This window comes from Blennius ocellaris (genome assembly GCF_963422515.1).
Source record: "Blennius ocellaris genome assembly, chromosome: 13".
Taxonomy (NCBI): Eukaryota; Metazoa; Chordata; class Actinopteri; order Blenniiformes; family Blenniidae; genus Blennius; species Blennius ocellaris.
This window is the reverse complement of record NC_137662.1, coordinates 615,230-627,500: the sequence shown is the minus strand read 5'-3', so window position 1 is coordinate 627,500 and position 12,271 is coordinate 615,230. Positions and strand designations below refer to the sequence as shown.

The following is a 12,271-nucleotide window of genomic DNA, read 5'->3' as shown; positions in this document are numbered from 1 at the left end:
CTTCAGGTTTGTCCTCTGGGCCTGATTCAACAGGTAGCCTGGTTCCACAGGTCTCTCCTCTGGGCCTGGTTCTTCAGGCAGCCTGGTTCTGCAGGTTTCTCCTCTGGGCCTGGTTCTTCAGGCAGCCTGGTTCTGCAGGTCTCTCCTCTGGGCCTGGTTCTTCAGGCAGCCTGGTTCTGCAGGTCTCTCCTCTGGGCCTGGTTCTTCAGGCAGCCTGGTTCCACAGGTTTCTCCTCTGGGCCTGGTTCTTCAGGCAGCCTGGTTCCGCAGGTCTCTCCTCTGGTCCTGGTTCTTCAGGCAGCCTGGTTCTGCAGGTTTCTCCTCTGGGCCTGGTTCTTCAGGCAGCCTGGTTCTGCAGGTATCTCCTCTGGGCCTGGTTCTTCAGGCAGCCTGGTTCTGCAGGTCTCTCCTCTGGCCTGGTTCTTCAGGCAGCCTGGTTCTGCAGGTTTCTCCTCTGGGCCTGGTTCTTCAGGCAGCCTGGTTCTGCAGGTCTCTCCTCTGGGCCTGGTTCTTCAGGCAGCCTGGTTCTGCAGGTCTCTCCTCTGGGCCTGGTTCTTCAGGCAGCCTGGTTCCACAGGTTTCTCCTCTGGGCCTGGTTCTTCAGGCAGCCTGGTTCCACAGGTTTCTCCTCTGGGCCTAGTTCTTCAGGCAGCCTGGTTCCACAGGTTTCTCCTCTGGGCCTGGTTCTTCAGGCAGCCTGGTTCCACAGGTCTCTCCTCTGGGCCTGGTTCTTCAGGTTTGTCCTCTGGGCCTGATTCAGCAGGTAGCCTGGTTCCACAGGTTTCTCCTCTGGGCCTGGTTCTTCAGCCAGCCTGGTTCTGCAGGTCTCTCCTCTGGGCCTGGTTCTTCAGGTTTGTCCTCTGGGCCTGATTCAGCAGGTAGCCTGGTTCCACAGGTTTCTCCTCTGGGCCTGGTTCTTCAGCCAGCCTGGTTCCACAGGTTTCTCCTCTGGGCCTAGTTCTTCAGGCAGCCTGGTTCCACAGGTTTCTCCTCTGGGCCTGGTTCTTCAGGCAGCCTGGTTCTGCAGGTCTCTCCTCTGGGCCTGGTTCTTCAGGTTTCTCCTCTGGGCCTGGTTCTTCAGCCAGCCATGTTCCGCAGGTTTCTCCTCTGGGCCTGGTTCTTCAGGCAGCCTGGTTCTGCAGGTCTCTCCTCTGGGCCTGGTTCTTCAGGTTTGTCCTCTGGGCCTGATTCAGCAGGTAGCCTGGTTCCACAGGTTTCTCCTCTGGGCCTGGTTCTTCAGCCAGCCTGGTTCCACAGGTTTCTCCTCTGGGCCTGGTTCTTCAGGCAGCCTGGTTCTGCAGGTCTCTCCTCTGGACCTGGTTTTTCAGGTTTGTCCTCTGGGCCTGATTCAGCAGGTAGCCTGGTTCCACAGGTTTCTCCTCTGGGCCTGGTTCTTCAGCCAGCCTGGTTCCACAGGTTTCTCCTCTGGGCCTGGTTCTTCAGGCAGCCTGGTTCTGCAGGTCTCTCCTCTGGACCTGGTTTTTCAGGTTTGTCCTCTGGGCCTGATTCAACAGGTAGCCTGGTTCCACAGGTTTCTCCTCTGGGCCTGGTTCTTCAGGCAGCCTGGTTCTGCAGGTTTCTCCTCTGGGCCTGGTTCTTCAGCCAGCCTGGTTCTGCAGGTTTCTCCTCTGGGCCTGGTTCTTCAGGCAGCCTGGTTCTGCAGGTTTCTCCTCTGGGCCTGGTTCTTCAGGCAGCCTGGTTCCACAGGTCTCTCCTCTGGGCCTGGTTCTTCAGGTTTCTCCTCTGGGCCTGGTTCTTCAGGCAGCCTGGTTCCACAGGTTTCTCCTCTGGGCCTGGTTCTTCAGCCAGCCTGGTTCCACAGGTTTCTCCTCTGGGCCTGGTTCTTCAGGCAGCCTGGTTCTGCAGGTCTCTCCTCTGGGCCTGGTTCTTCAGGCAGCCTGGTTCCACAGGTTTCTCCTCTGGGCCTGGTTCTTCAGGCAGCCTGGTTCCACAGGTTTCTCCTCTGGGCCTGGTTCTTCAGGCAGCCTGGTTCCACAGGTCTCTCCTCTGGGCCTGGTTCTTCAGCCAGCCTGGTTCTGCAGGTCTCTCCTCTGGGCCTGGTTCTTCAGGTTTGTCCTCTGGGCCTGATTCAGCAGGTAGCCTGGTTCCACAGGTTTCTCCTCTGGGCCTGGTTCTTCAGCCAGCCTGGTTCCACAGGTTTCTCCTCTGGGCCTAGTTCTTCAGGCAGCCTGGTTCCACAGGTTTCTCCTCTGGGCCTGGTTCTTCAGGCAGCCTGGTTCCACAGGTTTCTCCTCTGGGCCTGGTTCTTCAGCCAGCCTGGTTCCACAGGTCTCTCCTCTGGGCCTGGTTCTTCAGGTTTGTCCTCTGGGCCTGATTCAGCAGGTAGCCTGGTTCCACAGGTTTCTCCTCTGGGCCTGGTTCTTCAGCCAGCCTGGTTCTGCAGGTCTCTCCTCTGGGCCTGGTTCTTCAGGTTTGTCCTCTGGGCCTGATTCAGCAGGTAGCCTGGTTCCACAGGTTTCTCCTCTGGGCCTGGTTCTTCAGCCAGCCTGGTTCCACAGGTTTCTCCTCTGGGCCTAGTTCTTCAGGCAGCCTGGTTCCACAGGTTTCTCCTCTGGGCCTGGTTCTTCAGGCAGCCTGGTTCTGCAGGTCTCTCCTCTGGGCCTGGTTCTTCAGGTTTCTCCTCTGGGCCTGGTTCTTCAGCCAGCCTGGTTCCGCAGGTTTCTCCTCTGGGCCTGGTTCTTCAGGCAGCCTGGTTCTGCAGGTCTCTCCTCTGGGCCTGGTTCTTCAGGTTTGTCCTCTGGGCCTGATTCAGCAGGTAGCCTGGTTCCACAGGTTTCTCCTCTGGGCCTGGTTCTTCAGCCAGCCTGGTTCCACAGGTTTCTCCTCTGGGCCTGGTTCTTCAGGCAGCCTGGTTCTGCAGGTCTCTCCTCTGGACCTGGTTTTTCAGGTTTGTCCTCTGGGCCTGATTCAGCAGGTAGCCTGGTTCCACAGGTTTCTCCTCTGGGCCTGGTTCTTCAGCCAGCCTGGTTCCACAGGTTTCTCCTCTGGGCCTGGTTCTTCAGGCAGCCTGGTTCTGCAGGTCTCTCCTCTGGACCTGGTTTTTCAGGTTTGTCCTCTGGGCCTGATTCAACAGGTAGCCTGGTTCCACAGGTTTCTCCTCTGGGCCTGGTTCTTCAGGCAGCCTGGTTCTGCAGGTTTCTCCTCTGGGCCTGGTTCTTCAGCCAGCCTGGTTCTGCAGGTTTCTCCTCTGGGCCTGGTTCTTCAGGCAGCCTGGTTCTGCAGGTTTCTCCTCTGGGCCTGGTTCTTCAGGCAGCCTGGTTCCACAGGTCTCTCCTCTGGGCCTGGTTCTTCAGGTTTCTCCTCTGGGCCTGGTTCTTCAGGCAGCCTGGTTCCACAGGTTTCTCCTCTGGGCCTGGTTCTTCAGCCAGCCTGGTTCCACAGGTTTCTCCTCTGGGCCTGGTTCTTCAGGCAGCCTGGTTCTGCAGGTCTCTCCTCTGGGCCTGGTTCTTCAGGCAGCCTGGTTCCACAGGTTTCTCCTCTGGGCCTGGTTCTTCAGGCAGCCTGGTTCCACAGGTTTCTCCTCTGGGCCTGGTTCTTCAGGCAGCCTGGTTCCACAGGTCTCTCCTCTGGGCCTGGTTCTTCAGCCAGCCTGGTTCTGCAGGTCTCTCCTCTGGGCCTGGTTCTTCAGGTTTGTCCTCTGGGCCTGATTCAGCAGGTAGCCTGGTTCCACAGGTTTCTCCTCTGGGCCTGGTTCTTCAGCCAGCCTGGTTCCACAGGTTTCTCCTCTGGGCCTAGTTCTTCAGGCAGCCTGGTTCCACAGGTTTCTCCTCTGGGCCTGGTTCTTCAGGCAGCCTGGTTCTGCAGGTCTCTCCTCTAGGCCTGGTTCTTCAGGTTTCTCCTCTGGGCCTGGTTCTTCAGCCAGCCTGGTTCCGCAGGTTTCTCCTCTGGGCCTGGTTCTTCAGGCAGCCTGGTTCTGCAGGTCTCTCCTCTGGGCCTGGTTCTTCAGGTTTGTCCTCTGGGCCTGATTCAGCAGGTAGCCTGGTTCCACAGGTTTCTCCTCTGGGCCTGGTTCTTCAGCCAGCCTGGTTCCACAGGTTTCTCCTCTGGGCCTGGTTCTTCAGGCAGCCTGGTTCTGCAGGTCTCTCCTCTGGACCTGGTTTTTCAGGTTTGTCCTCTGGGCCTGATTCAGCAGGTAGCCTGGTTCCACAGGTTTCTCCTCTGGGCCTGGTTCTTCAGCCAGCCTGGTTCCACAGGTTTCTCCTCTGGGCCTGGTTCTTCAGGCAGCCTGGTTCTGCCGGTCTCTCCTCTGGGCCTGGCTCTTCAGGTTTGTCCTCTGGGCCTGATTCAACAGGTAGCCTGGTTCCACAGGTTTCTCCTCTGGGCCTGGTTCTTCAGGCAGCCTGGTTCTGCAGGTTTCTCCTCTGGGCCTGGTTCTTCAGCCAGCCTGGTTCTGCAGGTTTCTCCTCTGGGCCTGGTTCTTCAGGCAGCCTGGTTCTGCAGGTTTCTCCTCTGGGCCTGGTTCTTCAGGCAGCCTGGTTCCACAGGTCTCTCCTCTGGGCCTGGTTCTTCAGGTTTCTCCTCTGGGCCTGGTTCTTCAGGCAGCCTGGTTCCACAGGTTTCTCCTCTGGGCCTGGTTCTTCAGCCAGCCTGGTTCCACAGGTTTCTCCTCTGGGCCTGGTTCTTCAGGCAGCCTGGTTCTGCAGGTCTCTCCTCTGGGCCTGGTTCTTCAGGCAGCCTGGTTCCACAGGTTTCTCCTCTGGGCCTGGTTCTTCAGGCAGCCTGGTTCCACAGGTTTCTCCTCTGGGCCTGGTTCTTCAGGCAGCCTGGTTCCACAGGTCTCTCCTCTGGGCCTGGTTCTTCAGGTTTGTCCTCTGGGCCTGATTCAGCAGGTAGCCTGGTTCCACAGGTTTCTCCTCTGGGCCTGGTTCTTCAGCCAGCCTGGTTCTGCAGGTCTCTCCTCTGGGCCTGGTTCTTCAGCCAGCCTGGTTCTGCAGGTTTCTCCTCTGGGCCTGGTTCTTCAGGCAGCCTGGTTCTGCAGGTTTCTCCTCTGGGCCTGGTTCTTCAGGCAGCCTGGTTCCACAGGTTTCTCCTCTGGGCCTGGTTCTTCAGCCAGCCTGGTTCCACAGGTCTCTCCTCTGGGCCTGGTTCTTCAGGTTTGTCCTCTGGGCCTGATTCAGCAGGTAGCCTGGTTCCACAGGTTTCTCCTCTGGGCCTGGTTCTTCAGGCAGCCTGGTTCTGCCGGTCTCTCCTCTGGGCCTGGTTCTTCAGGTTTGTCCTCTGGGCCTGATTCAGCAGGTAGCCTGGTTCCACAGGTTTCTCCTCTGGGCCTGGTTCTTCAGGCAGCCTGGTTCTGCAGGTTTCTCCTCTGGGCCTGGTTCTTCAGGCAGCCTGGTTCTGCAGGTTTCTCCTCTGGGCCTGGTTCTTCAGGCAGCCTGGTTCCACAGGTCTCTCCTCTGGGCCGGGTTCTTCAGGTTTCTCCTCTGGGCCTGGTTCTTCAGGCAGCCTGGTTCCACAGGTTTCTCCTCTGGGCCTGGTTCTTCAGCCAGCCTGGTTCCACAGGTTTCTCCTCTGGGCCTGGTTCTTCAGGCAGCCTGGTTCTGCAGGTCTCTCCTCTGGGCCTGGTTCTTCAGGTTTGTCCTCTGGGCCTGATTCAGCAGGTAGCCTGGTTCCACAGGTTTCTCCTCTGGGCCTGGTTCTTCAGGCAGCCTGGTTCTGCAGGTCTCTCCTCTGGGCCTGGTTCTTCAGGCAGCCTGGTTCCACAGGTTTCTCCTCTGGGCCTGGTTCTTCAGGCAGCCTGGTTCTGCAGGTCTCTCCTCTGGGCCTGGTTCTTCAGGCAGCCTGGTTCCACAGGTTTGTCCTCTGGGCCTGATTCAGCAGGTAGCCTGGTTCCACAGGTTTCTCCTCTGGGCCTGGTTCTTCAGGCAGCCTGGTTCTGCAGGTTTCTCCTCTGGGCCTGGTTCTTCAGGCAGCCTGGTTCTGCAGGTCTCTCCTCTGGGCCTGGTTCTTCAGGCAGCCTGGTTCCACAGGTTTCTCCTCTGGGCCTGGTTCTTCAGGCAGCCTGGTTCTGCAGGTCTCTCCTCTGGGCCTGGTTCTTCAGGCAGCCTGGTTCCACAGGTCTCTCCTCTGGGCCTGGTTCTACAGGCAGCCTGGTTCTGCAGGTCTCTCCTCTGGGCCTGGTTCTTCAGGCAGCCTGGTTCTGCAGGTCTCTCCTCTGGGCCATGTTGAATTGCTGGCTTTTCTCAATAAAGGTCAACGAGATGCTATAATATCATTTGCACTGGAGAACATGTAAAAAGGAATTTAATACTTTGTTAAATCTAATTTCTTTCAGTGGTGAAAGGAAGTCATCCTCTTCCCACTCAGGTTCCACCCTGGGGTTATTACAAAAACATGTTTTATTATTGTTATTTGTTGTCCCAGTCTGTTTCATCCGAAAAGCAAAAGGTCATCACTTCCCAATCCGCGGTGAGCGACGCTGCAGGACTGATGATGTGTCACCTGGTTCAGACACGTACATGCTAGCTGTGACTTCACATCCTGACACGTTGTTTCCCGACGTTCAACACGAGGACTTAATTGATGGCACAGTGTAATCTGATTCCATTTGGGAACGGAGGCGTTCTGCCACTCATACAGTCAAATTGTCTGCGCTGAGGCGGTTCTGTCCAGTTATTGAGCTGTCCACGGTGTTGGCCAGCAGAGGGCGCTGCAGTCTCTTCCTGTCACGTGACCACAAGCTGCTTTGTGATTCTGGAGAACTGACATGCAGTGGAAGTGAAGGTATGGTGGCCCAGGAGGTTCAATGATCTGCAACACAGAAAATAGAACATCTGAGAAATATTGCAAAGAGAGAAAACAAAGATCTCTGTGATATTTATGTATGTATTGAACAAGTTAAGTGAAATCAAGATGAATATGAATAGTAGTGGTACTAAAGTAATTTGTTAACAATTCACAGATACTGTAAATGTAAAAAGGAGTAAACAGCGGGTTTACTGTGTCCAACACTTGGAAGAGCGGACACCTTCACCAATGCCACATCTGTCACCATGGAAACCAGTTTCCCCCCGATTTTTACATCATGTGACATGTCAGAGGTTCAGGAATTATAACAGAACATTTTGGAGTTGGTTTGAAATCAATCAGATTAAAACTGACTGCATTAGGATGAAAATGTCTATTTCATCGTTTCCTAACCTCAACCTTGACCTTTGACCCAGCCGCTCTCAAAATGTGATGGAACCATCTTCGATGACAAACAGTCCCTGAACATTAAATGGAATTTGGGTCAATAGTTTTTGTAAAAAGTTGGTAAAATACAGTACATATTGCAGGGATTCGTTAACATAAATAAACAATAATAAGTAAAATAATAACTAGCACTAGCACTACCATTAATGAAGTGCTTGGGCAGTTTGGCTATGGATAATGATTAATAATTATTGAAGATAGTTATTAATTGTTATTGAAAATGTAATCTGATCTGGATCAGAACCTCGGAGCTCCACCTTGTCAGCAGGTAGGCTGGGATCTCCCTTCAGAGTGGGCGGTGCCACAGGTCTGGGCGGTCCCGTTCCACACCTGGGGCCAATCCCAGTCAGTACCCTGCCAGCTATATATGTCCCGTCTGTGTGTGTGTCAGTGTTGGTTTGTTTGTTAGCGACGTCCCGTCCGTCCGGTCCAGTGTTTAGCCGTCCAGGTCTCGTCCGGTCTGTCCAGGGCGTTGGAGTCAAGTCTGCTGCTCCTCAGGCTAAGGAGCATCCTGCGATTCATCGGTCTGTGCTGTCAGTCAATAAAAGACTTGTTTGAACCCAGCCTGCCTCCAGAGTCCTGCACTTGGGTCCTGTCCGTAGCCGTGACACACCTGTCGTAACAGGAAATGGTAGCTAATTCAGTTCTATCAGTCTCGTAAGATATACTAAACAGTTCATCAGGAATTTGAGTTAATAGTTAAATTAATTACAATTACCAGAATTAACAGTAAAGATTGAAGGATTTTGGAGTTCTTGACACAGAAGAGTCGACATTTCATTCACCTTTGTGCTCATTAATAAAACAGCAAGTATGATTCCAAACATTATATTTAAAACAAATAAAGCATAGATTCTAACTACCTATATACAGCTTGGTGTGTGTGTGTGTGTGTGTGTGTGTGTGTGTGTGTGTGTGTGTGTGTGTGTGTGACATGTGATGGAACTACAAAACAAGATGGCGGATCACAATCAGCTCCATTCCAAATAAAGGTTATCAGAGAGCAGGCAGTCTCATAACAAAGATTAAAGGTGTAGTAACCCCAATGTCTTGTTTTAATGCAAATTTTAGAGAAAAACGTTTCACACAATCATACTTTCATAGAAAACTCAAAAACAATACTTTAAGTATTAGAAAAATTGATAAAACTATAATAAATTACAGAAAAAAATGGGCATACAGGCCACTGGTACTATTAATACAAACTACTAGTGTACTATGTGAATTTCTCTTGGAGATCATTAAAGTATTTATCTATCTATCTACTACACTAGTGAACTGTCCTGATGTGCATAAAAAAAATAAAATAAAAATAGAGCTAAACCGTGAGAAGGACTGCTAAACGGTCCTGGGATGAATAGTAGCCTATACCTGACCTACAAAAACAGGATCAGTCCCTTTAATCTGATCCATAACCTCAATAACAAAATAAAGTGTAAACAAAATAAATGACATTCCCAAAATAGTAAAGCAGTTCCACACTTTATGGCCTCTCCTTCTTGTCCTTTCGCAAATTTGACAAAGTCGACAAAAACGATCATCTGTAGGAAAAAGATTGACGTAATCGCCCCCCTCTCTCCCACCGTGGTCAGTGATGTCATCAAATAACCACAACAGTCAAGGACTACAAGCTCCGGTGGAGCTGCAGAGGCTAAATGACTGATCAGCAGGAGGAGCAGGGCCATAGAACTATAGAACTAGAGTTATATAGAGGTTTATGAGCAGTTTGTACTTCTAAAGTTCTGTGTACTTTGTCTTCTTTTGCATTTTTGGTGTTTGGTGAGTCACAGCGCCTCTCAAGGCCTGGCGTGTGTACTACATGCCCTGAAGCCTGTGTTTGTCACGGCTGGGCGCCGGCGTGTGGAGTGTCCTGAACCCAGAAGCAGACCTCAAGCAGAAAGTTGTTTGCAAACAGTAAGGTTTATTGAGGGAACAGGGAAAGGGGAGCTGGAACGGTGACGGGACCCGGGGGACTCCGGGGAGCCTCTTGGAACCGGGACGGGACCCGGGGGAATCTCCAGGAGGGCCTCCTGGAACCGGGACGGGACCCGGGGGAATCTCAGGGGGGGCCTCCTGGAACCGGGACGGGACCCGGGGGAATCTCAGGGGGGGCCTCCTGGAACCGGGACGGGACCCGGGGGAATCTCAGGGGGGGCCTCCTGGAACCGGGACGGGACCCGGGGGAATCTCAGGGGGGGCCTCTTGGAACCGGGACGGGACCCGGGGGAATCTCCAGGGGGGGCCTCCTGGAACCGGGACGGGACCCGGGGGAATCTCCAGGGGGGGCCTCTTGGAACCGGGACGGGACCCGGGGGAATCTCCAGGGGGGGCCTCCTGGAACCGGGACGGGACCCGGGGGAATCTCCAGGGGGGGCCTCCTGGAACCGGGACGGGACCCGGGGGAATCTCCAGGGGGGGCCTCTTGGAACCGGGACGGGACCCGAGGGAATCTCCAGGGGGGCCTCTTGGAACCGGGACGGGACCCGGACGGGGAACTTCTGGGAACGGAACCGGGACGGGACCCGGACGGGGAACTTCTGGGGACGGAACCGGGACGGGACCCGGACGGGGAACTTCTGGGGACGGAACCGGGACGGGACCCGGACGGGGAACTTCTTGGGACAGAACCGGGCGTCGGAACAGGAACCACCCCGGGGAGGACACTCACCCCCCGGGGAGACAACACCGACGCACCTCCACACGGAGTGAAGACTAGGCAATCCTCTGGCCCCGGACCCTCCTCCCTGCAGGGCTTAAGACTGCTTGACAATCAATTAGCTGATTGCCTGCAGGAGTGGCAGAGAGGATCCGGTGCTGGAGCGAGGTGTGTGACTCCTGACAGTGTTGAGCCGTGGTCATAGTGTGAACCAGAGGTGTGAACTCGGGGAGAAAGAAAAAAAGAACCGCACCCAACCAAACGCGACTCGGTTCCCACTGTTCATGTTCGTGAGCCGGTCAAAAGATTTGGTTCATTCGTGAATGTCACAACTGTAGTTTTAGTGACCCTGAGAGAGTTTTTACAACAAGGAGAAAGTTTTCAGGTTTGTCCAGTGTGGAGACAATCGTCACGAATGGAAATAAAAATACCCCATCTCTCAATATTACAGTATATCATCTGTTTTAATGCTCATTTTTAATGGGATATTAACATTAAAGAGTGTAGAAATAACTGAAAAAACAATTAACTGTGACGCAGCAGTTAGCGTTCTCGTCTCACATCCAGAAGGCCGTACCGGCACATTCTGTGTGGAGTTTGCATGTTCTCCCTGTGTGCGCGTGGGTTTCCTTCCACAGTCCAAAAACTTGCATGCGAGGTGAATTGGTGATGCTAAATTGATTATTTCAAACAAAGAAAACTTGCTTCCTCATCCTGCACTTTAGTTTGGTTTGATATAACTTGGTGGATCTGAACGTCCCAGAGGAACCTCAGTCTGACAGACGGTGAGACATTTGGTTTTGGCTCCAGCAGCTTGAGTAGTATTGAAAAAAGGGAAGAGTTTCTCAGTGAAAGTGTCTTTGTGAGTGTAGATGTGACTCAGGTCTCCAGAGTCGTAGAAGGAAACCTCCCCCTTGCTGTAGTCCAGCTGGACTCTGAACCTCTGGAGACTGTCCTTCACACTGACTGGCTTACCACCACCATTGGTGTATCTTCCACCACTATGCCATAAACACCAGAATCCATCTTTGGGGATAGCACAAATCTGTCTCTTCCTGTCAACTGACTCTTTAGCCAATCCAACAACCCAGGATGGAAGATCTCCCACCTCCACCTCCCAGATGTGTTTCCCTGAGCTGAAGCCCTCAGAGCCCAGAACATTGCTTTGCATAGTGAATCTCTCTGGATTATCAGGAAGCTGCGGTTGTTTGTCTCCATATGTCACACTGGTCAGATCGTCAGACAGGTAGAGGCGGTACGATGCAGTGTTTGGGTCCAGAATGACGGGAGTGAAGTGGACCTGGTCCTTCATCTTGCTCCAGACTGAGAAGGCCAGGTTTCCCAGGTGTTTGGCCACATCTATGAGCAGTCCTGAGGGCAGCTGTGGATCTGACAGTGAGCCCTGGGCTCTGGCTCGGCTCTGGACGTCTCTGTAGCTGCTGAGGAACGCCACGCTGGCTTTCTGCAGCTCTGCTTCCACAGCGCCTATGCAGTCTGAGAGGGAGGAGATCTGCTCCTCAATCGTCTTCATCTCTCTGCTCACACGCTCTGCCTTCTGCTCCTCTTCCTCCCTCAGAGCTGCCAGTCTGGACTCCTCTTCCTCTCTCAGGAACTGGTGCAGCTTGTTGAACTGGGCTCTGATCTGCCTCTCTGTGGACTCCAGCTGCTTCTTGGACTCTTGGACCAGGTCATTGTATGCTTCCTGTATGTTTTGGTGTTTGTTGCTCTTGTCCTGCAGAGACTTGAAGTCACACGTCAGCTGCTCCTTCAGATCGTCCACTGCTTCTCCCAAAGGAAGCACTTTGTGGCTGCTGTCATGAGGGAGATGGCAGACGGTACATAAAACTCTCTGCTCATCCACACAGAACAGTTTGGGCTCTTCTTGGTGTTCACGACACAGCAGCTCCCCCTGCTGGTCGTTCTCTTCTCCCTCAGATGATCCAGATTTGTGTCTGCCAGCAAAAGAGTCTGCCAGCTCCTTCAGAGCAAAGTTTACAATGGGACAGTCTTGGGAGGATTTTCTTTTACAAATAGGACAGTTTTGGTTTCCAGCTTTTCCCCAGAATTGCTGCAGGCAGCTTGAACAGAAGCTGTGGTGACAGCTCAGGGACACGGGTTCTAGGAATGTTTCATCACACACATAGCACCTCAGGAGCTTCTTCACAGCAGTAATTCTTTCTGCCATTTCTTCTTAAACTGTCAGCAGGACTCACCAGTTCACAGTCTCTTCAGGGCTCCACTTAAAATCCTCCAACTGTGTTTTTCAGCAGAAATCTCATCCTAAGATGGAGTCGCTGCTCCGTTCAGCAGGATACTTTCACTTCCTCAACAGAGCACAAATCAGCATTAAGAAAAACTTCTTTGACCTGTTAGACCTGTTTTCCCCTCACAGGTGCTACAAGT

At 53.4% G+C, this 12,271-nt stretch overlaps 1 protein-coding gene across 1 annotated transcript in view; it reads right to left on the bottom strand.

Annotated features, from left to right (window-relative positions):
- The window catches only part of LOC308138280 (nuclear factor 7, brain-like), a gene marked incomplete at both ends in the record, with an annotated part of 14,567 nt that extends 2,514 nt beyond the window's left edge, over positions 1-12,053 (bottom strand). The window contains one exon of the mRNA XM_080507362.1: positions 10,653-12,053. Coding sequence (XP_080363488.1) covers positions 10,653-12,053 — 1,401 coding nt within the window. The remainder of the gene's footprint in view (positions 1-10,652) is intronic.
- Between the last annotated feature and the right edge of the window lie 218 nt (positions 12,054-12,271).